Source organism: Apus apus, chromosome 2, assembly GCF_020740795.1.
Source record: "Apus apus isolate bApuApu2 chromosome 2, bApuApu2.pri.cur, whole genome shotgun sequence".
Classification (NCBI taxonomy): Eukaryota; Metazoa; Chordata; class Aves; order Apodiformes; family Apodidae; genus Apus; species Apus apus.
The window spans coordinates 17,568,825-17,596,347 of NC_067283.1; the positions used below are offsets into that span (position 1 = coordinate 17,568,825).

Sequence of the window (27,523 nt, forward strand, 5' to 3'; positions counted from 1 at the left end):
CCTGTTCCTTCCCTCAGAAAGACTCTGGACTTCTTCACAGCTGTTTTGTTCCTCCCTGGACTAGTCTTCACCTACTTAAATGCTGTCACTGAAAAAAACGATGGTGATGAGCAAAGTGCTACTAGCTCCATTACAGAGAGTGGGACTACAACCACATAGCAGATATTTCAATGTGTATCACCTCAACTAACTTTTAGCTGTGTGATCTGAGCAAGGCATCTGGGTTCCCCCTGTCATCACCTATGGTCATCTCAAACAGTGACTTGAGATGAACAGTTCCTTAAGGCCTATTTCTCTTTCTCATCTCAGCATTTTGTATCATGAGCTAGTTCCAAAAAGAGACTAATCTACAGATTACATTAACATTACAAGTAAAAACAGTATTTTTCATCTTTCTCCTAAATATTTTATTCCCTGGGCTTAAAAATATGAGAAAATTTACTACTGATATTAAGTGCTCCACATAAATGTGCATTACCTCTGTGTATCTATTGCTCCACTTTTAGTTTACATTGCTGTTTGTCAGCATTATGGTAACTGAACAGGGACACATTTGAGTGACATAAGAGATAGAAAAGAACACTACCTTCTCCTTTTGAAGTTCTTCCTCTCCTTATATCCTCTGTAGTGAGACTGAATTGTTATTGCTGCTTTGTTTCTTGTCTCAGCTAATTCTTTTATTTTCTTCCTGAGTAAGTATCCTCTGGCAACTGATACAAATTGTAATACAAAACAACCTTAGGCAACAAGCATTGGGTGTCCCACACATTTCAGAGAGTCAAATGATAACAGCATTAAACATAAAACAATATAGAAACACAGGCTGAGGTGGTTACATTTATTTTGATTATAGTTACGTTTAATCTGAAGTTACTCCATCCCACAAAACTTTTTGAGATTTCAGAAAGCTGCACTCATTCTACATGAGGATACAAACAATCTCTTTCTTTGTATGTTATTGGACTAAATAAAATACAGGAAAATGTAGAATGAAAGAGAAGCACAGTGCTGTAGAAATGTTTCTAGAACACAGTGCTCTCAGCTTCATGTACCTGCTTTGCCTGATTCAGGCAACTGATTTGATTTTCCTTTCCTTGGCAAATGCCTGATTATCAGGCTATAGAGATTACCGGGCTTTCTGGCACAGTCTTGGAATTAGCTGAATATTCACTAGATGAGAAAGAAACTGAAACTTTTATAGCTCAGCAGTTACAGCAGACTTAGCTCGTGCTCCTTTTGCAAAGGTTTGTTTTCAAAATGAAAAAGCTCAGCATGAAAGATGTGCTAAGGTCCACGGTAACCAGGGGCACCGTGGCAAGGGTACTTGCTATTGTGCTTTGTGGGAGGCACAAGTTCTAGTTTCTAGTCTGAACCAGAGTGAATAAGGACTCAAACATGGGTCTTCCCCGAGACTTTTAGGCCCTGACTAGTCAGTAGGGGCTTGATGCAGTTGCAGGCAGACAGATTATCTAGTGCCATCTGAAGTGCTCCAGGACAGCAAAGGCTCCTACATGGAGTTGGCTGAAAGAACAAGAGAGATGGGACTTTCTGGAGAGAAAAAGCTGGGTATACCACATGAAATAAAGCTGGGGGCCAGGCAAGATAACCTAGGGCATCTCAAATTACACTAGATACCAATATGGGGGCAAATGAGATGAGCATTTGGTGTTTTTAAATAAAATGGATCAAGCTCTAGGCTCTGCTAACTGTAAGAGGAATTTAGATTCCTAGGTCACTTTTAGACACCTGCAATGGAGCGTCTTAGTCAGAAACTGAACTGCATTCAGAATGTTGCTTCAAAAATTCCTGAACTTGCAAATAATTTCCTAATGGGAACTGGCACAGTCTCCACAAAACTGTGACTTGGACAAGTCTGCAATTCCAGGAATTCAGCACAAATCCGCTAATTCCTGGCAAAATAAAAATAACATAGTGTTTTGTCAAAATGTTTCTGCTGTACTCTAATTCCAAATGCAGTACCAAGACTATGGGGGTAAAGGATTTAGGTGATTTAAATACCATGGGGAGATGGTAGATACGGGAGCTCTTGCTCCAACTCCACTGAGAGTTCTGCATCACAGAGAAACGTCAAGCTCCCTTACGAAGAGGAAGGGAGCACAGGCAGTCTGTTCTCACACATTCATATAACTTGGTACTAGGTTGTATTTGCTTTAAGTGTCCCTACTTATTTTTAGACCAACTGGAGCTCCACTAGATGCAGTAGTTCAGTGTAAGAAGCACAGTAAAAAAAGGACATAAATTACATCTTGATAATTTGATATAGGGTAAAGAAACTCAAATACTTCTCAGAAGTGGCACAATTGGTTTTTATGCTGCAGTCTGACAGGGCCTCAGAAAAGTGCAAATTGTAAAGTACTTGAAATACTTCTAGAGATTCTTGGACTTCTAAGCCAATCTTCATTCCATTTTCATATAAAAGCAACTCAGGAGGAGTTATTTTGAAATAAATCAAGTTACATTGTCAATGGACATGCCAATATAAGCTAAGTCTGAGGCATGTGTCATAGCACACATCTGGGCCCAAGGTGATACTGCTGCAATTTTGCTAGGTTGAGTTGAGCGATGGCAAAAAAGAATCCAAGACATGAGTGAAATTACAGGTTGAATCTCCTCAAACATAACTATTACTGATACATAACAAAAGCTACTCCTAATAGAACAGCACAGACACACATTATATGCAGACAGCATCATATGGTACTTCAAGAATAACATTTAACCAGCCCACCTCACATCTGTGGAAAGTGCCCCTAAGCCACGCTGAGGTACAGGTAAGGGAATACATTGACCCTTCTCAACTACTGTATGTAGATACATAATAGATAAATTATACCTCAGAATGTGTAAATGAGCATACTCAATCACTATAACCAGGTAACAGCAAAGAATCTGGATCAACACATTGTGCATGGATAGTATATTAAAAGCCACAAACGCAAACAATTCTTACTTGCTTGAAGTCTAGTAATATATTCTTCCACTTTTCTATTACGTTTGGCATTTCTGTATTCTTTACGAGCAACAAATCCCCTGTAAGCTGAAAAGAGATGTCAAAAATTAAATAGTCTGTTAGGTACACAAAAGGCTGCAAGAATAGGAAAAGTCTAGAAGGAACTACAGACTTCCATTAAGATAATAATAAATATTTTCCAGGTTTTTCCTTTCAAAAAACATGGCTAACAAGCACAAGCAGTAAATCTACATAAAAACTGTGTTTTCTGGTGAGTAAAGTTATTACAAATGAAATTAATAAAAACCACATGAGAATCAGCATGTAAAATAAGATGATGTTTGAAATGTATTAAAATTTCAGTTGATGGCTCCATCAATAGTGTAATTGGTCTTATTATCTAGGACAGTTAATAAATTTTATTTTCATTATTATATTATACAGCCTTGACAGAACATGCCAGAATATTATTAATAACAGTATTATCTGTGCAATTGTGTCCTTCCATTGTTAAAATTGCCTTTTAAATGTAACATTGATCAATGTAGCTTCAGTAAAGAGATTGTCATAACCTGGTTAAAACAAATTGTTCTTTGTAAGAACAGATATCACCAAGTATAAGATGTTTTGTCAAATACAACAGCAGGAAAACAGCAAAATCCACATCCAGCGTGCACATCCATCTACCAACTGTACACACACACAAGCAAAATGTTACATTTTTAAAGCTATTACCTGACTGTATTTTAATAGCACTTTGTTCCCTTTGTTCTTTTATCTTTTTGTATCTCCTTGAACCCAGCCATCCTCTGACACAAGCTTGAATCAAAATAATCATGTCAACAGTCTCTTTCCGCATTAAATTTAACTGCTCCACGTGATAGTATTTGAGGAATACCTTAAAAAGAGTAAGCAGACAATGGAAAGTTTTAGTTACCCTCCCAGGCCCTATATTCACTCAATCCATTTAACATCAACAAGAGTTACAGGTTGGTTTCAAATGATGAACAGACTATTCAGCTGTAGTATCTAAAGGTTCATTCATGTTAGAGATGGCATTCTGATTGTTTGGGATATTGGCACACTAACAAGACTAGTAGTGAGCTAGAACCGAAAGCAAGAGTATGAGAACAGACATGTTTCTTTATAATAAAGTCTTCTCTCACTTCACATATATGGGATCATCCTCCTATCTCCTCCCGCAGTGCTCAGCAAAGCCTGCCACAGAGGCCTCTGGCTGGAAAGCCAAAACCTTTTCCTCTCCCTTTGTGAGTCTGATTGCTCCTGGGAAGAAGTATTATTTCTTTTCCTTAAGAAAGCTTGGACTAAGCTCACTGGGATCCTTACTACCACTCTTTTTTGAAATAAAATGCAAGCAGTGTTATTGTCACATACTGCTTTGCACTGTGGCCTCACTAAAGCTAATCAGGATTTTAACAATTACAGGGTCAGAATTTCAGCCAGATGTCAGGGAACAGTACCCAGCAAAGACTGTTTTCTTAAACCAACACAGACTAAGAGCTACCCCAACCAGTAAGAAGTAAGGGTGAGAAAACAAATTGCTTAATAAGCTAACAGTGACATACTGCAATAATGCAGATACAGGATATTAAAAAATTACTTTAGTTTTTCCAAGAACCCAGTTGTCAAGATGGGCTTTTTCCAAGATGGCAGCACAGGTTTCTGGGCTGACTGGAGGATCATCATTTGTTTTGTAACAGATGAGGTAATACCTAAAGACAAATATACAATTCTTTATTCCATTAATGGCAAGCAATAGATGCAAATACATTTAAAACATTGATTTAAATAATAAAAGCAGTTGCATGAAACAAAACATAGCACAGAAAAAAACAAAACAGCATATGAAAGAAATTGCTGTGATTTATATGCAGTACTGAGAAACTCAGTCAAAAGTGGATGAGTGACATGTTGCACACCCTGGGGGGTTGTATAATTCTGTATCAACACCAGAAGGTTTTTAAAAAGTGTGCAATCCAAGTAGATTTGTGTACCAGTTCTTTTCTGCGCTAGCTCTCTGGGTTCTGTGAAAGTGATTTCAGTAGAAAAATATTTTTCAGGTTATTTTACCTAAATCAGCTTATCTAGAAATATAATGAAAATTTCCTATCTTGTCTCATGTGACAGACCATCTACCTTTAAGATAGTTAATATTATGTGAGATACAACCCAGTTCTTGTTACCTCTTTGGATTTAGCTTTGTAGATCCTTTGCAACGTATACATGCCATTATGACACATCATAAGCATTTAATCTGGCAAACTCATTACTCAGAACTAACTCTAACTAGGAAAGAAGGTCAGAATGCTCATGAATAAAAATTACCTATAGCACACCAGCTCCACTGCTGGGTAGGAAAGTTTTTGCATTCCAGGACTTTTCAAAATGTTCCCTAACAAAATTAACCATACCTATCTTGTTTTTTCTAATTCAGGAAAATTACATTAATTATGTGTATTTCATGACAGTACATTCTGCTTTTTTTCTTGTTATTCAGCCTTTATACACAAGGCTTGGGTGGTACCAGCTTTAAATTGTCCTAATGGAACCATAAAAAGAGACAATGTTGATTCCTGCGCTATCACCAATTCCTACAGCTCCTTACCATTATTCCAGGTCTACCTGTAACTCTTAACCTACAAAAAAACAAAACAAAACAAAAGACAGGGAGATAGACACTTAATAAAAATCCATTTTTGTTTGAGGGCCACATCCTCAGTACTGGAGATCTGCACAGCATCTCTGCAATCATCTCTGCTCTCTGGAAAGATACCCTGTTATGTTCAATGTTTTCTTCTCTTATACCTGAACAGTAAAATGTGTTATAAAAAGCAGTGACCAAAAGCCACAGCACACCTTGTTGATGTTGTTGCAGTGATAACTACTTTTTCCCATGCTCCACTCTTCCAAAACAGTGACAGTCCTAGGATTAGTCTTTCCAGAAACAGTGCTATAAAAACATCACTTTGTCCTTCCTCTCTCTCCTGTGCACCTGCAGCACTCTGCTGCTAGTTTCCCTACTGCACTATTATTTTTAAGTGCATCTGTCTGCCTGGGTGTTGCTCACTTCTTCCCAGTTTTGATCTCCATTCCATAAGTCTCAGATCAGCTTCAGGAAAATACTCAGGGTCTCTATTTGTAAGAGAGACGTACAGATTAAGTGGTCAGGATTGATTTTTTTGGGGATGGAGAAAGGAGATAGTTAAAGGAATTATAAAATCACATTGGGTTCATTACTCTTCTTCTTAACAAGTGACTAATACTTCAAACTTATATTTTAAACAAAACTATGCACTTCATGTACTTCTTAGCCCTAGATTAGCAAAACCGAATTACCACCCACCCTGCACAAGTAGATGCTGCACAATGCTGAACATCAGGAGCTAGAGAAACTGGCACTCCTCAGATGCTATTGCTTGGCTTTAATTTGAAATATTACATTTCTAAACCTCAAGTCTTTCAGAAAACTCGCAGATTATAAGCAAGACATTTTTTACCCAAATGCACAGGGAGCCTGAAACAATAATCCTGAGATGCATCATCTTCCCCTGTCAATCCAAATGAGTCACTCATCTTGTGCCTGAACTACTCTTTGTCATTTAGTCTGTAATCTTCTTTGTCTCAGGAAACGCCTTTACGTTTTTTCTTTAAAGACCATACCAAAGACACTGCTGATGCACAGCAAACATTGGGCAGTAATGATAGGAGAGAAGGAGGCTTCTTCACATCAACGTTACCGTTTTATGAAGTTAGCAAAGAGTATACGGTGTGAATAACCCTGTCTTCGAATTCTTGCCGTCTCCAGAATTCCCGTGTAACGCAGCTGAACCAACACTTTTTCTTTATCAAACTTGTTTGCCTGCCGGTCATTGTTGGGCTTGATGCACCTGACGAAATGAGGCTGCCCCACGACCATTTTGGATAGCAAATCCATCAGAGAATACTGCAAGAAAATAACAAGATTACTGCCACCAGGATATTTATAAAACTTACACATAGGTCCATGTGCAGCTGAAATTTTATTTCATGTGATCAGAATTATGTCCAAAGGCACTGGTACTTTAATAGTAGATGAAGTAAACAACCCAACAACAATTCTAGCTTTGATAAGCTTTCTGAGTTACAACCTGAGAGAAACACTGATTCCTAATGGATGTACCAAATTCCACCCAGAACATTCTCACAAACTGCCATAATGTCTAACCTACAACAGAAACTCTCCTTTTATGTATTTGCTTCTCTTGGAGCATTGTTAGATAATTACAGCTCACTTTTTTTCCTTTTGTCACCTATCTGAAGATCCTTATTCACCCAGAGAGTAAATCATCTGCCTACAGATGGGAAGTGGAAGAGCAACAAGTCAGTAAATATTGCCATCTCTTCATTAGCCTGGAGGAAACAAAGGTCATCCTGGAAGAGGAGCTGCTTAAATTGCTCTGATCTAGCACACCATGCCACAGAGGCTGATGGTGATCCTAGAGCTGCCCTTCCAAGAGGAAACTATTGAGGATGGCAAAACTACACAAAATCACAGTTCCAAAGTCACAGTTTTCCCACCTCACTAGGGTTCCAGGCGAGCAGAGAGGATGCAGTTTTTACCTCCCCATGCCAACTGAGGAGAATCTGGCTGTAAACAACATTGAGCGGTGTTTTGGAAAATTGCTTCATGGGAGGATCTTATTAAAACACAAATGAAGAAACTCATTCCTCAAGATACAACCTGACTTAACAGAAAGGAGGTAATGCAGTTCAGCAGTAGGTTGGATACATGAAACTAGTGTAGGACATCAAGAGCCATATGTTTCCTATTAAAATGTGCAATTCCATTCTGGACAGATGCTGCACCATGCAGCAAAGTGCATAATTAGCTTCATCACTAGTGTGCCAATTGAACACAAACAAGTAGGACACACTAATGGATATTTTTTTTTTCCACTCAGTCTGAGGTGGCAGATGCTTTTCTCAATTACCCATAGACTTCTGCATATGAGTAAACCACTGGGGCTGAAGCTGAATCTTCATTTAAGAGCATTAGCTAGCATGATCTGAGCAGAGATTTCCACTGCAGAATGTAACAACAGAAAAGTGTAAATATAATTAACGAATTTGCTGATAATGCACTGAATCACAGACATTAGATTTGAATGAGTTTCAATACACTTTTCCATCTAGAACTTTAAAATACCATCCAGCTTTGGACTAGCATGATATCTAAGGTTAAATTATCCTTTACAGTCTACAAAGCTGAGCAATGGCATCTACTGAACAGAGATGTTGCTCCTTACTGTTCTCTGTCATAAATGTAAATGAACTCTTACAGGTCATGAACATCACCTCAGCCAGCTTTATGTTTTTGTTGGGACACATGACTAAGTAAGATTTGGAAATTCAGCACTGAGCCCAAATGAAGCAAATCTGTGTACCACTTTGGAAGAAAGAACGCTCTTCACAACTATTTTCTATTGCAGGACCAGCAGCACAACTAGTGCTTGGGAAGGTTAAGAGCACTGCTGAAGAAACCACAAGGATGCCCTCAAGACAGCCTCTGAGCAGTGACCATCAAGATCTTTCTCTGGAGCTCCTGCTCCAAATTAACTTTGCCCTCCTGCTTTTTAAATTCCTAAATAAATGCCATACCACAGAATCACCCTTGGTGGAAAAACAAGCAACTGACAGATTAATATTGATCATCATGACAGAAATGTGGCTGTGTAATCAAGGACAATTAAAGATGAAACATCACAGTCTTCTCTAGATCCTTGTACTGCACAGACTGCTGCATCATATATGCAGTTCACAAACTAAACGGATCACTGTTAACTCTAAGTCAACAGGTGCATTTCAAAAGCTGAAAGAATAAACATTCATTCTACTCTAGAAAAAAAATATTAAAAGGTCTGAAATCTTACTCTAAAGTAAGAAGCGACTGTCTGTGTCTTCATGCTGGTTGTCTCTCTTGGATGATGTCCAGTATCTCCTGCTTCATTCTATAAAGGTGAAGAAAGAAAATTACATTTTTTATCTCTGTTGAGCCTGTAGTGCCCTTTACAAGGCCAACAAAGCACACACAGAAAACAATTAATTAAAAAAAGAAGTATTATAAACAGAAAAAGTTATAGCATGATCACTAGCACAAACCAGTTACACCAGTACGTTACATCACTTCACGACACAATACACAAACGTTCACACACAGAGGACACAATTTGATAACAGAGCATCTAAATAACTGCAACAAATAACCTGACAATGTCTGAAGTCCTGTCTCTTACTTCATCATCACTGTTATTTTGGTAGTTCTCTAAGGAACTTGACTATACTCCACACCAATGTTGTACTTGAGCTTTTTGTTACAATGCAGCTAGGAAATAATATTTTTTTCCTCTGAAGTTGTTATAAAACTATAGCCAGAAAGAAGGGAAATGTTAAGTTTTTACCTCACGGAAGGAATATGTATTGCACAACACAAAGATATCCAGCTAAACAGAAAAGAAAATAGGAGAGGGAGAAAAACCAAGGAAGGGGTTACTTGCTTACTTTTAGCACCAATAACAGTATTGCCTTTCTAGGTTAAATTAGGGTTCAATGCAGAATCCTGGAATCAGTTTTCTTACCTTTGTATGACTGATGGATTTCTTGGGGGTCCACATCTGGTAACTGATTGTAGTTTTGCTTTTTGTGTGTGCCAGGTTACCTATGGGAAGATGAAAGAAAGCAACCTACCAAAATGCTTACATCTCATCTAAACTAAAAACTATGCTGAGCAACCTTAGTCATGCCCCCAGTGTAACCATGTGATTATAGAGGTCATTGTCTTTTTCAGAGTATGTCCTTACTTGCCCTGTCAACCTTGGGATGAAACAAGCTCTGAAGAAGTTGCATGAAGATGGAATGTGGACTGAGTTTTTCTCCTTCACTACTTTTATGTCAACTCCGAGAGCAAAAAAATAAACAAGCAGACTGCTGCAGCAGGTAAGAATGATGCATCTTAGCACATCCATGTGGTTTTACCCTAAGGATGTTATTGTGCTATTCTAGTTCTAAGGCTACATATATATTAGTTTAAAAAAAAAAAAAAAAAAAAGAAAGAAAAAAAAAAAAGAGTTCTAGCACCCTTCTCTGGCCTTGAGGACAAGTGACATGGCATGACTCAAGTCTATACAGCTAAACTGTATATTTCACTACTCTTTTCACTTCCTGGTAAAAATAAAGTTGTATCTTTCCACAAAGGTTGTTGGAAGCCATTGCTGGCCTGTGCTTTCTCTTGAAGTGTGTCTGGGTATTTCTGGGAGACTGTTAGCTGACATGGTCCAAAACTGCTCTAGGGAGGGATGGTAACAATTAATCAGAATGGGAAATCCTGTGGAAGCATTTCAGCTATAGCTCACTGGCTCTGTCTGGTTTACTAGCATAGACACAGTCTTAAGACTCTAACCTTGGAATCCTTAATATAAGTAATACTTTTACTATGATGCCTTGAAGGACTAGGTGCATTGGAGTGGTTTACACAGACACTGGTCTTCTAAATGAGTAATGAAAATTCTGATGAGCTTCCCTTCACTCTATGTTGATAAACCCCAACGACTGCTGCATGCTGCCATAGCTCCTGCTAGTAACACCTCTGGAATCTCACTCTCCACTGGGAGAGCCTGTAATCTCTCTGTGTTCAGCTACTATCAGTAAGATGTGGGTAAGAGACGGTTAAACATCTGCAAATACACAACATGCTAAGCTAATGCGTCATGTATTATGTGATGATATCAACTGCTAAATCTCCCTTGTGCTTAGCTGGATATCTCAGAGTGGGAAGCTAAGAGAGAGGATTACTCACACCTAACTTTAGTTATCTGAAAGTGAGGTGTCTATAGGATTGCTGCTCTATTCAGGGGAGAGACACCTTCAGAGGAGATTTTTATTCCCTCCTAAGAGAAACACCTGAGATAGGCAAGATAGGTTGTCCTCTGGGTAAACCTCTATATTTCTGCTGATTCTAGATTAATAACTTAGATGAGAAATCTAACTTTTAGTTGGCTACAGATGGATGGCTTGGGTCCATTTTGAAAGACTACACACAGTGTTTCATAACATTTAACAAGAAGACTAAAACAACCTTCAGAGTTATCTTGCAAAACATAACCTAAGACTTGGGATCAGTTCTTGGGACCCTTTGGGCCCTGACTTTGGCTCTTCAGAAATTATAGTTTAACATCTTAGCAGATGTTAAGTCAAAAAGTTCAGGCAAGGTCATTCCCAGGAAAACCATTTAAAATAGACCTTCAAGACCAAATTTTGCATTCCACCAGCAAAGCTCCCTTTTCTTTGTAAAGAAAAGGAGCCTTGCCAAAACCTCAGTTTCTATAACAATGATAACATTTTAGAGACATTTCCATTAGGCTCTTCCAATTTAGCTTTTCTGTTCTGTTTTCTCCCTTGTAGTTGTAAAAGAAAGTCATGTTGTAAAGTACTTATTGTATGACATCATTGCCATCACACAGGGAGTAATAAACACAACCAGTTTGTTAACTGGTTGTAAGGAGGCTTACGCAGTATCTTAAAATGGCAGGTAAGACACTGTGCAAAGACCTGTCTCAGCTAAGGTGCAACTCAGGAGTAATTTCTGTAGAGCCAGTCATATTCCTTCACCTCAACTTATGAACTCGCCCAGGAAGGACTCACTACTAGACCCCCATCAGTTACCTATTGTGAAGGCTGGGAAACTGGGAAGTGTCTCCTCACTCTTTGCAGCAGATGATAGGGGTTCTCTCCTACTTTAGAGAAAAGTTGCACTGAAACAAAACAGGCATATTTATGCCCTGTCCAAAAAAGGCTAGTGACTTACCCGATCCTTTCTGTTCAGTCCTCAATTCAAGGGATGCACTGGACTCCCTGTCTTGCTTCCCTAACCTGAAGAGAGAACCCTGAAGGAAGCCTCTACAACTTCCTTGGCACTTGACCAGACCAATCCCTCCCCTGCAGCTTGAGATGGCTGGGGGTCCATTCTGTATAGATTCTGGAGTTGGAAAGTTAAGCCACAAAGTGTATAATGTCATCAACAAATGGTCATAGGAAACCTAGTGGTGATCATAATGAAGTCTAGAGAGGAATAAGTTGATTACCACAACAGCAATACCTGTTTTTGTAAGAGGGTGGGTTACCAACTGTCGCGTCAGATTGTTTTCAGATGATCGAAGTAGCAGCACGATATCAGCTGGCAGAGTATCTCTGTTTTTGGCTAGGAATCCACTTGCATTATATAGAACCTGTTTAAAAAGTGCATTTATGTATCTTCCGGGCTTTTGAAAAATACTTGTAAGTTTCAGCACTCTGGCGTAGGGTTTTTAATATATCAAGATACAGAAATAGTTTTTCAGCCATCAGGCTCACTCTTGCTTACAGTCTTTTCACCACTCAAAGTTCTAACTTTTCAATACTGAGAGCCATTATGATGCAGGCCTCTAAAAGCAAATCCATCATTCCAAAGTAGCTTGAGACATTTACTGCAAGTGTGTTTTAGTCAGTGCGGATTTATCACTAGGACAAGTGTATTGTAGTCCTCCTTTACACTACTAGTACATGCGTAAATGCACTATTAACAATACACTTGATTTAAACCACATCACACAGGATTACTCATATGATTGTACAAACCTTCTGTCCCATTCGTATTGTGCTGTACTAGAGCCAGGACCTACCACTATTCCTAGGGATCTGTATGAATTATAGAGGAAGTTTGCAAAATCACAAACTGCATATTGGCAATTGAAATCTCTAAAAATTCCAGGAACGGTGGACCTAACTCAAAATATACCTCCAGGACTCTATTTCAATGCTACTGTAATGGATGTACAAGAAAACCTAGCCTCTGAAGGACAGAAGATATTGGTGTATTTAATGTAGACAAAAATCCTCACAAAATAACCCAGTAATAGTCTTACATTACAAAAAAAAAGCTTGTAAATGAAGAGGAAATAAATGTTCTTCAGTTCCACAGTAAACAGGACTAGGAGTAATTACCAGGAGTAACTGCATCACAGCAATGGAGATATAAGTTAAGACAGTAGAAGAAACTTCCTAATGAAAACTTCCTTTTTGAACATTGGAAAGGGCTGATGGGGCACTGGTGGAATCCCCGTCTTCAGTGGCTGGTGTCAGGAATGGTACAGGGAGAGCTGGATCTCCACTCCTCAGTGGCAAGATACACTATGCTGGTGAAGCTGCAGATGAGGTTCAGCAGAGTTACTGCAGGGAGTTTTTAACTGGCTGTCTCACACAAGGGGCAAGTTCCCTTCCATCAGCTGATGGGCAGTATGCTGTCTTTCCAGGGCAGCTGCTCCAGCACTGCACAGACTCAACATTACCTCCCATGTGAGACAGCAAGGCCCACACCATGCCCTTTAAAAGAGTTCAAAAGGAGGTAGGAGCTCCTGCTTTCACACAGTTCAGGTGTGAAAGTGGCATCTTGCTGTGGTGTGTCAGCAACTCCTCAGTTTGAAAGGCATATGCAGAAAGTCGCCTTGTACAGGAGAGCAAGATGCTGCTCATCAAATAAAACAGAAAACAAGGCCTGCACTATATATATGGCTGATGAGAAAGTACAGAACTAAGAAAGGCTGATGGGGTGCAGGAGGCAGTAGAAAGAATGGAGCTGGATCCTGATTCAAAGCAGTGGAAACAAGCATGGCACAGGACTTTGAGGAACTGAGGGGAAGAACACTGAGTTGCATGACATAATGGTTATGTTTTGGTTCTTCTATAATACAGTCAATGAATTTACCTAGTGATATTTAAGAAAAATACACTGCTGCTATAGGTTTGGGTTTTTCTTATGAGGAAAAAAATATTTTAATTTGCTTTTGACATGTAAGGCACTGCCAACATTTCTATGTCAGGCCTGAACAGATGAAGGTTGAGAAACAACCCAGCTGATCTCTTCTGTTTCCTAATCCGCAACTGGTATTATTAGGTCTCTTACCTTTCCTGCATAGTGATAAATCCCAAAGGTTAGATCTACTCTTTTGGGTCTCCAAAAATATTTTGACTTCAAATTATCTTCGAATTTTTCTGAAATGAAACACACAGCTTATCTTATTGGAGTTAGTGTGCAATAATTGTCTTATGAAGCTGTATCTCCTTAAGGATATTGTCTGACTTCTCAGACAACTCAAAGGCATGAAACAGACACCGATTTTTCTAAGAGCAAAGATGCCATAATGGTCTGGCCAGCACTGGACAGGGAATATAGGGGCTGTTGGATCAGTTACTTACTTTGTACCAAGTTTTTTCTGTCTGGCCTCAGAAAAATCACTTGACTTTCTAAGCTTGTGATCTTCATATATGAAACATGTAGTAATCCTATCTACTCCTTGGGGAATTGTGAGGAAACATTTACCAGTTGACTGAGGGACTCTGTACTGTAGACTAAAAAGTATGAGGATAGAAAGACAAGCTCATATAATTGCTTGAGCATGGGCAATGTTACTGGGTGTTACTAGGTTTTGTGATTGGTTAAAACTCCCATCTGACAATTTGGACATTCAAAAATGAATGAAACAAGGATTTGTCTACACAGAAATCTCACTGAAATAACAAAATCAACTATAACTGCAACTACTCAGGAGCAATGAAATATTCTGGATCTGAATTACAGCTTATGTAGGTGTTATAATTTTAATTTCTGAATAGAAAAAAACAGGAAGCTTAACTTGCTGAAAGGCACTAGGGCAGGTTTGCAGTCATTACCCTCAGAAAGTACTAAAATTCCTGTTCAGATACAGCTCATCAAAAATCTCAGAGCTGAACATGACTCAACTTCGAAAACAGTGTTCTTGGCACATGAACCTAGAGTTTTAACCCTGTATGATCTTCATCTTTCAAGCCTTGTAGCTAAAAATTCCTGAAGGCAGGAGAATTCAAAACGTGGATCAGCAGCTTAGGTTCAGTTGTACTCATCACCTTTCTTTATAAATTTCAAAGATGCATCCATTCTTGCATGCATGCCTCCCTCAAACATAATGTGACACTGGAAAGTGGGCTTACTAAAAATGTAATTAGCGTATCATCTAAACTGAACATGCTAAGAGATACTTAACAGGGAGACACCCTGTGAAATAAACCATATACTTACCTACAAGTGTCTGATCGGTTGCTTGTGGGAATCGACTTTCCTCATCCAGCAGGGACAATAAACCCATTGGTTTCTGCAGGAACATATCTAAGAGTGGCCTGTTGTCTTCATATTCTATAACTCTTGCATCAACACCTTCATATAGGTATTCATTCTGTAACAAGCAACAGAAGGCATGTTTTGTCCACGCACACAGAACCACTTCAGAAAATAATTCATACACTGTCAATTGCAGCAAATTAAAACTACACTGAAAAAGTATGCCCTGGGGCTAAAGACATTAGGATTTTACAGGAACAAATGTCAGTTTGGATGTATCACACTATGAGGCTATAGATTTTAATTTGCCTTTGGATATGTAAGTGCTTCCTATGGCATGTTAGGTGAAGTAAGATGCTTTCCAGGAATATGAAAAAATTAAAGAAACGGAGTTGAAGAAGATAAAGTATAGAGTTTGCAGATGGAGACTGCAGTGTCTATTTACTTCCCTGGTTTAATGTAATGTAAAAATATATTTATTAATAATTTAGAGTTACATTTACATTGCAAATTCATTGCTCAGATCTATGTGATGTACAGTGGCCAAGATTTACAAAAATGACTACAGTTCACAGAGGCCTCCACCTGGTAAAGTTCTTCTGTGGAGAAGAATGATGCACACACTTTCTAATAGTTAAAGAATGGTGCACATACTTTCTAAAAATTAAATAAATAGACTCAGGTTGGCCTCTATAACCATTTCACTCCTTCTAAGGAGCTAGGGAAAGGGATTCAGCAAGATTAAAAAACCCTAGAAAAGCTGGTGGGCTTTTTGTGTGTGTGTGTTTGTTTGTTTGCTTTTTTCCCCCCTCATGAATAATGCAAATACCTTTGGATTCCTGGCAGACTGAGAAAAACCTGATAAGAAACACTGTGTCCACAGTGCGTTGTGGTGGTTTTATCTTGAAAATAATTTAAATTACAGCTGAAGAATACAAGCATGACTTTCTTCAGTCCTTCAGCAAGGCAGAGGACAGCTGTAGATTTAGCAAGAGAAGGATGCTCTGGGGACTGCCACCCCTCCATCATGTTCACCTCCATTAGGTCATGCAGTAGCAGCTGCCCACTGCACAGAGCTCCCGAGGGTACCCAGGCTGCACCTCAGTCCTGTGCAGGCTATACTGTGAAACATGTAATTCAGCCTTTTGATCTACTTTAAAAATCACCCCTCTTCCAAAGGATAGGACTTTATAAAAGTGTTGTATTAATGTATGGTGTTAACATCACAGTTGTGCTATCCTGAATTCATTGTGAGAAGTGTGTCATAAACATGAATGATGGCCAACATGAATGAGTTCAAAGACCTTTGACCATGAAAGACCTCTCCTTGTGTGTAATTAGCTTGAGTGTGCATGAGTGAAGAAGGCAATATATTGAGCATTTAAAAAATGAGCTAACTGTACATACAACAAAAAACCACATGTATTAGACTTCATACCTCTTAATCTCTAAGCTGGAGTGACCTGGAGTGACACAGCAAAATGAATAAAATAATTAACACTGCCCTGGAAATATAGACCCAAATATATAAATAAGCTGATCCTTTTGATAGAGAACATAGAACATGTATCTAAACCCTTCTAGGATCCAGACTGATAACATTTCCCAGGACACACTTCACTCTAAGGATAGGTTATGGTCAGCTTCTATGCCCCTACAAGGGTGTAAGCAGCAAGAATCTCTCCTACAGCCCCAAAAAGGCTCCTCATCTCAGACACATAATGTTAACTTCATTCACGTCTTCCCTGGAGCAACGGACAGGTGGAGTTTTGCTTTTTATTTTAATCAATGACCTGAGTAGCAGGAGAACACAGGAGAGTAATAAATTTATCATTGATACAGGCAAGAAGTTAATTATATACCTGTAAGAGCTAGTGTCAGGAAGGGAATGAGTCTGTGTGTTATCTCCCAAAGATAACAGCGGAGTAGGGGCAGCTTCACCAAGGGCTACAGCTGTACTGACACACAGATGTTAGGTTTATGAAACCAGCTGTAACTGCTTAGGATTATCAAGAGTGCACTTAGCAAGGGGGGAAAGGGAAGAAACTGCTCAGGATGCATGTATCAGAAGCATGTTTCTGTGACACTCGGACATCCTCAAACAAGCTCTCACAGACAACCTATCTAATGATTAACTTTTTTCAACTTCAAATGCTTGCAAGAGAGGCTGGCTTAGAGCTGATAAAAGAGTTCTGCTTGAGACTGAAAGGAGGTCTGAAGTAGCTGTGCTACTACTACACTGGAACAGCAACATTGGCCCCCCCACACACCTGGTCAGTGCATGGGGACTGTCCTTCAAGCCTGCAGCATATGTGACCATTCAGTCTTTTGTGTCTGCACCTCAACAACTGAATGAGTGTCAATGCTGATGGTCTCAGTAATGCTGCTGTGCACCCAGTAAGATGTGGAAGGAGTTCACTCCATCACTTCCCATGGGCTCTTGGAGGATGGGCTGATAGCCGAGTCTTCAGGCACCAGTGTGACAGATGGCTCAGAAATAAGATACCATATTACATTTTCTTATGCAACACTAGTCTTCAACCATATTATTAGGACAACACAAAGATAAAAGCCTTAACAATGCACATCATAAAACTGTAATGAAATAGATCCTGTTTGAATTAACAAGCTGAATCAGCTGTAGGATTCTGTAATCCCCCATGATGTTTTATGACAAGAAAGCTCCTAAAATTAGCAGCTGCTTATTGAAATTCTAAAGCATAATCCACTAGAAAGTGTTCCTGTGGATGAGATTTCAAAAAGGAATGACTGAGTTGCACTAATACTTGGACTTCTATCTCATCTCAGTATCTTTTCTATGATCAAAACTAGATAATATTAGTTCATGCAAACTGGTTTCACTTACTAACAGAATAATTATTTAATGTATTAGGAAATGGTCTTCATGTTTAATAAAAAAGGTAATAGCATTTTGCTGAGAACAGGGTACGATGACATTTTGGTTTAAATGGGAACACTGGAGACTTATTCAGAATTAACTTTTCCAGCTTGAACAGATTATAAAATTTTCATATGAACGTAAAGTAAGTATTGCACATAATTAATGAGAAAATTAGCATCCTTCCATCCAACAGTAAGCTTGTCACTTTCTGAAATATTTTAGGTATTTGATATTACACCTTCTACTTTTTGTGGAAGAGTCACAAATAAGAAAGAAATGGGAATTTTGTCATGCTATCCAATGTTACTTCCAGATCATGGAGCTGACAGAGAGCTAACTTACATCACTACCTTACATGTGAAGGAAACACTTCGAAGGACTGGACTGAAGGTGCAATAGTCGTGCTTTGCTTAATAAAAGCTTGTGCTAGCATTCATTCCACTTAACTACAGACATGTAAAAGAAGTGACTAAGTTCAGAGGCCACCCTTCCACCCAGTCAGTGGAGACCAAGATGTATCTGTTTGTCTCCACTGACTATTGGGAATCTAAATTGGCTTTAGTTAGCTATACTCCCCACTTCAGCCTTTCAATCAAATTAGGGAAAGAAGATGAAATTCAGGATTAAAAGCCTTTGTTCTTAAATGCAAACAGTAAGTCAACAAGAAAGTCCATTAATTTTTACTTGATTTCTCCACCCTGACACACAGACTCTTTACTCTAAGGGACACACTATGCCTCAAGTGGCAACAGTACTGTGTTACTCCCTACTATTCCTGTTACTCCTGAGGCAATATTGTTGTAGGCCCCACTTCCAAGGAAAGCAAAACAGAACACTTTTCAGATTCAGATACAAAAAAGAAACCACTGACAATGCTAAAAACATGTCGCCTTCAACTCTGAAAGTACAATTTAGCCTTATGAGTTCATTTGCTAGTTAGCTTCGTTGCTGAAGTTGCCAAGAAATGATTCGCCTTCCCTACTTATACAATTCAGAACTAGACTACAATTAACTGACTTAGGTCTTGACTTTCCACTAGACATGACAAATTTTATCTAATAACACATGATATGGGATTGAAGTGGGTAAATCACGGAAAGAAATAAAGATATAATATACCCAAGAATTTTTTCTTCTCTGAGGGGAAGTACGAAACAAATTATATTTCCTAGTCTTCTTTGGTTAGGCCTACTGAGTGCAATGCAGTGTCATGTCAAGAGATTTCTGAGATAGCACAGAGCAATCCCACATGCCTTCTGGCATTCATAGGGCTGTGCAGAGATATTAGTCTGGGTCCTCAGCAGCTGGGTAGCTCCATCAGCCTGACAGTCGGCTTGAGATAATGAAAAGTCAACACAAAGGTCTCAGTAACTGTTGGCATCTGCCTTCTAAACTCATGTATTTTAGCATTAAGGACACAAACACAAGTGTGTAAAGCCAGGCAGCCACAACAGTGAAGGGCAAGGGTCATCCTATTGTTTGGCTTTTATGTAAGTGATACTTTCTATCATAAACAAGAACAGTCATGTGCTGACCTTTTAATTTCAGTCAAATGGTTTTGAAAATATTTTTTTTTTCCATGTACAGAAAATTTAGGAATTCTATTTTATATTTTCCTGCACATACCCTTCTCTCATTTGTTTGCAGGGAGGGCCTATATTTACAATTAAAGTACATTACTGGTGCTAACACAGGAGTCCTTACAGTCCTTACAGAAAAGATTAATGATTTTTTATGAATCTATGATTCTATGCTTCTGAAGCTACCTGCTTGACTGTTTGTGTGATATAAAATTGGAACCACCACAGAATAGGTAAGTGAAAAGTGATACAACTATGAATCATACTGCAAATCATCCAGTGCCAATGGGTTGTAATGCAGAATACTACATTTGTCATTTCTGGGTTCTGAAAGTGGGGGGATTTACATCCACACTTGCATGAACTTAATCTACATAGTTCATTCTGCACTGCCATATCTTTGGAGACTACTACAACATAATATAATGAAGCTTGATATAATCTGGTGTAGTGGTGTCACATAAATTACAGGAGACATCTTACTCAATCACTATTACACGCAGGATGTGAACACTTGTTCACTGATATAAATGAAATATTAATGGCAATGTGCATATAAGCACCAGAAGAAAGTCTTGGAAGAAGGGACTATGGTTTGAATGAAGAACATCCATTCACAGCGATAAAACTGAGGGAAGTGCTGTTTACATCACGATCAGAAGGCCTGAACTCACATGAAAACATAGTGCATCCAGCTATTGAGTGGAATATCCTCTAAATCTGACAACAGGAAGATGATGGCAAGGTTATGGGACATCACAGGCACCAAAGAAACAGGCTGTAGGCATAATGCTTTATATATTCCAAACAAGCAAAGCCAGATACTGACCTTGCCTAAAGATTACAGAGGCTGAAATAAGTAAGGGTCTGAGGCAAAGAACTGCACCCTAAGAACTGCTGATTGCTAAAGAGTGTAAGGGATTTCTCCAAAAACAGGGCAAGAAGAACCCGAGAGACATGAAGACCTGCTAGTAGGTGTCCATTATTCTGTGTTGCTCAGAAATGATCCTGGCTTGATCAGACTACTTGATCACATCTCGATGCTTTCTATGTGGGTGTCAATGACATGTAAGAAAGAACGAGTGTGAGTGGGTAAAACTGACATATGTAGAGATTCTGTAAATGAAAATAACCTTCCCCTTCCATAAGGTCTGTAATTGTCATGTTACTTTCATACAAGGAGAAATGAGTAAACTGTATGTTGCCAAAATCAAAGGTTTATTTTTTCTCTCATCTCTTGACTAGCAAAATAGCCACCCAGATCTCTCTGCAGAGGGGTGTGTGCAGGAGAACAAACTGTTCCTACCAGATGGTGACATCACAAACCTCTGCATTATTACAGGTGTGGCCAAAATGTTCCATATTAGGATATCTAGAAACAAGTAAAGGCAGATTACACTGAACGGAACCCACGTCTAATTAAAAAAGGGAAGGAATATTAAGACAATTTTGGTTGTACAGGTATAGGGTTAGGAAAACCAAGGCAGGTCCATCAGCAGCAAAAAGGCAACTAGGGAAAATGTGGGTCTGTTGCTAAAGAGGCATGGACAACATAGAAAAGGCTGAGATGCCCAATGCTGCCTTTGCCTCAGTCTCGACTGATAATCCCAGGTCTCTGACATGAGAGGGAAAGTCTGGACCAAGGAAGACTTACCCTCAGTGGAGGAGGATCAAGTTAGGGAACAACTGAGCAAAGTGGATGTACACAAGTCCATGGTGTGAATTTATGTACTTTGGAAATAAGGCGCCTAAGTAATTATAGCAGTTCAGTCTAATTTCTCTCTGAATTTTAGAAGGTATTAAAGACAAGGAAATACTTGTGATTGAAAATGTCCCATATAAATCTATAAAAACAGCTACAAAACCTAAGACTGCAAGACAGTATTTCCAGAAATAATTTGAAATAGGATAAAATGTTGAGCCATATAAAAAGGACAGGGAACTGCTTGAAATTGCCCAGCACGGAGCCACAAAGATGATGAAGGGAGTGGAACATCTCCTTGATGAGGAAAGGCTGAGGGAGCTGGGTCTCTTTAGCTTGGGGAAGAGGAGACTGAGCGGCGACCTCATTAATGTTTACAAATATGTTAAGGGTGAGTGTCAGGAGGACAGAACCAGGCTTTTTTCAGTGATGTCCAGTGATAGGACAAGGGGCAATGGGTGCAAACTGGAACACAGGACGTTTCATGTAAACATAAGGAAAAACTTCTTTACTGTGAGTGACAGAGCACTAGAACAGGCTGCCCAGAGAGGTTGTGGAGTCTCCTTCTCTGGAGACATTCAAAACCCGCCTGGACACATTCCTGTGTGATGTGCTCTGGGTGATCCTACTCTGGCAGGGGGGTTGGACTAGATGATCTTTTGAGGTCCCTTCCAACCCCTAGGATTCTGTGATTCTGTGATAAAAAAAGTCCATAGTATACACCTGTAGAATGACACATGCATGTACACACCTGCATACACAGACACATTCCAAGCTTGTATACATCTCATCCTTACAACAAGCAGTGATTAGAAGTGACAAAATATTCTTTTGCTACTAATAAATAAAATTAGTATTCAGGAAGATTTTAATCTATGTAACACAAAGCAAATAATTTCAATAAAATGGAGAATGCATTATTTCACCTAAAATTTGAATGGCTGTTCTGCTCATACAGAATTCTGGAATACTTCTATTTTCAGCAAGATTAGTATTTTTTTCCCCAGATGTGGTATTTCTTCAAATAACAATATTGAATAATAATTGAAAGATGGTTAAATTAATCTCATGGAATTATTAAAAAAGTTAAGATGATCTTTTTTTGAGATTTCTCTTGCTCCAATGTCATAAACTTTTATAATACAATTTTATTCCTTTTCTCTCTTTTACATCAAATTATTTAGATTAAATCAATTATTATTTAGCTTTGATAATCCAGTTTCTGAATAAGAACAATATTGCAAGATTTTTAGTTTTTAATAATGGAATTTCAGTGTTCATTAAGCTTGTCAGTAAGCTATTATAAACACTGCACTTTAAAAATTACGTTACCACTAATTTTTTTTTTTTTGTAGAATCATACATTACACCACTCATGTTATTTCTCAAGAAAACAACACTGCATTTGCATCAAACAGATTATCACTGTGTTATGTTGCTTAGATACTGTACATTTCAAGTTTAATGCATTTTATGTAGGCATTTTACTTGCAAATAGCAAGCACTGCTTTGCATAATACATACTCAGGAAATGTTTGTTTTAATTCACAATTTACAACCTATTATGGAAAAGGAACAGTGTAGTTTCTTGAGACAAGGTTTTATATGTTCAGCAATATTAAAGCTTTGTCAAAATAAACATACCTGTTCCCAGGCAAAGACATGTTGATTGAAGTAGAACTGAATTTGTTCATTGGCAATGTTGATACAGAGTTGCTCAAAAGAATTTTTTTTGAAGTTCTCAAAGCCAAAGATATCAAGAATTCCAATGTTCAAACCATCATCGTTTTCACTGCAAATATTAAATAAACTTTCTGTTGTTGTATCTTTATTTTACAGTGATTAGCTTCATTATTATTTCACAAAAGGAAATAATGGGCCAAGTCTGTATGCCAGTTAAACAGGATAATTTTTGCTAAGCCAGCTTTCTCTTAAAATAATCAAATTTTGTTTGAAATACAATGAATGCACATAGATCAAAAGATGACTATTTGCAGATGAGATACACTGAATCATGTAATACCAAATCAATAGGTAAGTCTACAGAGGATTTAAAATTTTATTTTCAAACTAATATTTGCTAGTTATTATTCTATTGTAAAAACCCTGACTACAGTACAGGAACACCATGGAATTCTTTTTGTTTCTCTTGTAATAAATCAGGCTTTACTCACCAGAATAATGAAATCAAAGATTGCTGTCATTAAATACGATTCCTTAATATTATTTATTCATAAAATTAAAACTGTTTATTTTAAAATGCAAATCAATAGAATGAAGAGCTAGACCTTGCATGGATCTAAATATCTACCTCAATATTGGAGTCTGATATGAATTTAAATTTCCTATTAAGTCCCAGAGAAGTACTACTAGCGAAAAGTTCAGTTTGAAATTTTAGCTAAGGCATTCTGAGAGATACGTGATCATTTCTGCAACTGGAATAAAGCTGTAATATTTGTATTTATTTTCTGAAAAAAAAAAAAAAAAGAGGATATAATTTTATATGAGACTGAAGTTGACATTAGCTTTTTGTCCTAGGTAAATTAACAACAGATCACATTCCAGCTATAAAACCCCTTTGAGGGGCTATCTGTAATCACCTTTATTTTTTCTCCCCTATAAAACATATAGGAAATCAGATCTGAAGATCTAGTCTCAAGATGCTCATGAATAGTACGTGAACCTCTTTGAGAAGCGTGTCTCAAAAATGGAAGCATTTCATTATTAAGGGATCAAAGATATTTATCAATTTTTAATTTAATTTGGTGACTAGTCTGTCTGGAAATGAATTTTTTTTGTGAATAGGCTGTTGAAATTTGTCTGCCCCATTCCTTCACAGAGCTAATTATGAAAAAATAGCAAATACAAATTATTTTGCCACCACAAAGCCAAAGCAGATTTCTGGTGGGTTTATTTTCTAGAGTAAACATTTCAGGTCAAACTTTCTCCCTCCTCACCAACACATTAAGTATTCAGTTTCAACAGGGCTCTATAACAGGCAGGGATGCATGCACTTTATCCTGTCACTGATTAAAGATCTGTTTGTTGCTGCTCTGCTGTAACCTTAATCTTATTCTATCTTCATTCCCAATATGTTTTCTGTGTGTTCAAAATGTCACCCTGTAAGGGTAGGGTAGATATTAACCTCAGTAAATGTGTTCGGAAACTACTCTCATACAGATAAGAAACCATGCTCATAACAACAGCAACAGCATGGGTGCAAATGAGAGCGGAATTTCACCCACGTAATCAACGTCAAGAGCTGACTCTGCATATCAGGAGAAACAGTATGAAGGAAAAAGTAGTTAGTATTTATTTTTTAAGTGGTTAAATGAGTAAAGGTCAAACAGAAAAACATAACACCTATGCTATCCATATCTACTTTCACCGCATACTATGAATAGGATAAAACCTTTTTAATGTGGTCACAAACAAAGAGGTAGCAGAGAAAAAGCAGATGAAAACACTAGTAGAAGTTAATATTTCCACAGAAAATCTCTCAATATTCTGGAAAAGCTTCTTTTACCTTAAATGCTTGTCAGGCTTGAGTAAAGTGTTGATGCGATTGACTATCCAGCTGAAGAGGCGCCCGTACAGAGCTTTGGCCATGGCATCTCTGACATCAGTGGCTTTTTCCACAGTGTTGGGACGAATAATTGTCTCTCCTCGAGTCACTACACAGTGAGACGTGAGGGCCTCTTGCAATTCATCTGCCTGAATACACAGCAAGGATGCACCTAGGAAGGAAGGGCACAGGCATAGCTCAGAGGCAAATTTTGGAAGGAAAAATAAGCTTTTTTGTAATCAAGGCTGCAAGTGCAACATATTAAAAATAAGGGGCAAGTCAACGTCTTGAACTATGACTAATGAGGGTGTTCACACCAAACAGCTGTCAGTATCTAATTTAGTCACCAGCCTTCCTGGCTTCCACTGCAATCAATGAGTAAGTGATTCAATGCAGATGCCTTTAGGTTCTAACTTGTTTTAACAAGGAGGCTATTTCCTCAAACTGTTTATGGAGAAATGCTAGGGAATCCAGCTGAAAATGTCAGAGGTGTGTGAGGTGTGAATATCCCCTTCAGTTATAACCCATCCATGTAATTCATTGCTGTCTTCCTTCTGCTCCAAAAGGAGCGCTTCTTTCCCAGTTGCACAACATTTTTTCAATGTATGGCAGGAAAATGTGAAGGAAGATATAAAGAAGACTTAATTATCTCTCCAGCTGTAATTACTGAGAAAGAGCAGTAACTTCCTTGAAAATCTTTGCCTATTTCCCTCCTCTGCCTCCCTGTAGCCTATAATAAAAGGTTTCCCTTCCAAAACATTAGTGAGCCATATTTCAACAGGCACATACAAGAAGCAAGTAATGAGTATCTGAGAAACAAACTGGGGAAAAACATATGCAAAGTGTCCATGAGGTTCTCCATCAAATATTCAAATAACCTTGGAAAAAATCCTCTTAATTTCTTTTCAGGCATCTGCAGTATTAGTTGTGTTTCCTGAATGCCAGTGAACTGGTTAGTCAAATAAGGTGCCTAACATGTAGATTTTTTTCCTTTTGCATTTGAATTCAGGTGGGCTTGGAATTAATCTATCTTCAGCATTTAATTAGTCTTGCAAAATTTCTACACGAATACAGTTTTCACTGATAATTCTCTTGCAGTAAAATAAATTTTCTGTCAAAGTACTAAATGAAAGCAATCTTAAATAAAGAAAAAACACTCACAATTCTCAAGGGCTACTGGGTTCGAAATGTTGCTTTTGTCAATCATGTGTTCAGATACCACTGCAGAAAATTCAATGTTACCCACATTTAAAATGGCAGCCAGGATACTGTACACACTTCCAAGTTCCTGCAAAGTATATTTAAAAAGGTGCAACACTTAATAGCCAGACAGATGATTTGACACTTTGGTTTGTGCGATGGGCAGGCATGTGTGCTGTTCCCTAAGTCTGGAACAATCAGTGTCTCTCTCTTGTCCACCACATGCCCACGACTTTTATGAATACTTTTTTCAGTATAGTTTTCCAAGAGTATTTCGTTTCACACCCAAAGAGGACAAGATAAACTGCAGCCTAATCTCTGTTCTATACTTTCCTACCAAGACAGGATTGACATGGGGTAAGGGAAGCACAAAACAGTGGTGAGTGTAATCCTCTTACACAGAAGGAATTCAGAGGTTATCTACAACCACACAACATTGTGTCTGCAGGTATAACTGTATCTAAAAATGTAATAACTAGATCAACAAAAATATTTAAAAATTCTGTGTTTCTTGGATCATGGAAACAAAGGCACTTCAAATAATAGATCTACAGAAGCTCCCACCAACATCATCAGAAAAAGTTTCACTGGGAGAAGAATGAGACCTCACATGTCTGATTTGAAAACCATTTTATGCTTCAAAATATCACATAGGAATCGTGTACTCACCAAAGCACCTTGGTACAGACTTTACTTAAACATATTTAAATTTCAAATTTTTTAGTAGGTTCTGAAGAGGGATTCTGCCTTGAGAAAGGACTACCATTAGTCTTGACTTTGAAGGGGTATGTAGAGTAAATGATTTTAAATACTTATGTATAACAAATAAAATCATATTTGCAATTAATGAAATAATGCTTTCATATCAGGTTTGACTCAGATTTGAACTGTGAATGTTTATCAGTACACTTGATCATATCTGAGTATTTTCTACTCATAAATGCTAAGGTGTTGTTGTAAAGTAGACTATGCTTTAAGCTAGGATTCTGTGATACATTATATACTGAGGTACACAGCAAAAGTATATTTTGTAAGTAGAAGTTTTATAAGTTTTAGAAGAAGAAGTTTTGTAAATTTGTAAATCTGATTTTGTAAGATGGACTTCTCATAATTGCCCAGCACTTTATCCCTACTCTTCAATATTTGCTCGTTCCCTGTCAGGCATCATTTACTCAGATAAAGTCGTTAATTGCTCTAGAATACTTGATCTTGTTTTCAACACTTTCAGAAGTTAATCTAGCAGTTAATAGATTCATTATTGCAGTGACAGCAAGAAAAACTAGATAAACTTAATCTAGAAAAATATTCTCAGGATAACTGGGGCACGGTTTACCTATATTTCAAGCAATCATTTTCATTTTAAGCTAAGGGACACAGATGAAATGTAAAGAAATGGACAGCTTAACTTCTGCCATTATG

General features: G+C 38.1%; 1 protein-coding gene across 1 annotated transcript in view; it reads right to left on the bottom strand.

Moving 5' to 3' along the window:
* Positions 1–27,523, bottom strand: part of MYO3A (myosin IIIA) — a 106,834-nt gene that overhangs the window by 19,808 nt on the left and 59,503 nt on the right. The window contains exons 17-29 of the mRNA XM_051612236.1: positions 26,066–26,192; positions 24,866–25,076; positions 22,984–23,131; positions 15,117–15,270; positions 13,965–14,053; positions 12,123–12,252; positions 9,607–9,686; positions 8,902–8,979; positions 6,730–6,935; positions 4,593–4,704; positions 3,707–3,869; positions 2,972–3,058; positions 587–710 (exon numbers count right to left, since the gene is read on the bottom strand). Of these exons, the coding sequence (XP_051468196.1) occupies positions 587–710; positions 2,972–3,058; positions 3,707–3,869; positions 4,593–4,704; positions 6,730–6,935; positions 8,902–8,979; positions 9,607–9,686; positions 12,123–12,252; positions 13,965–14,053; positions 15,117–15,270; positions 22,984–23,131; positions 24,866–25,076; positions 26,066–26,192 (1,709 nt within the window). The remainder of the gene's footprint in view (positions 1–586; positions 711–2,971; positions 3,059–3,706; positions 3,870–4,592; positions 4,705–6,729; positions 6,936–8,901; positions 8,980–9,606; positions 9,687–12,122; positions 12,253–13,964; positions 14,054–15,116; positions 15,271–22,983; positions 23,132–24,865; positions 25,077–26,065; positions 26,193–27,523) is intronic.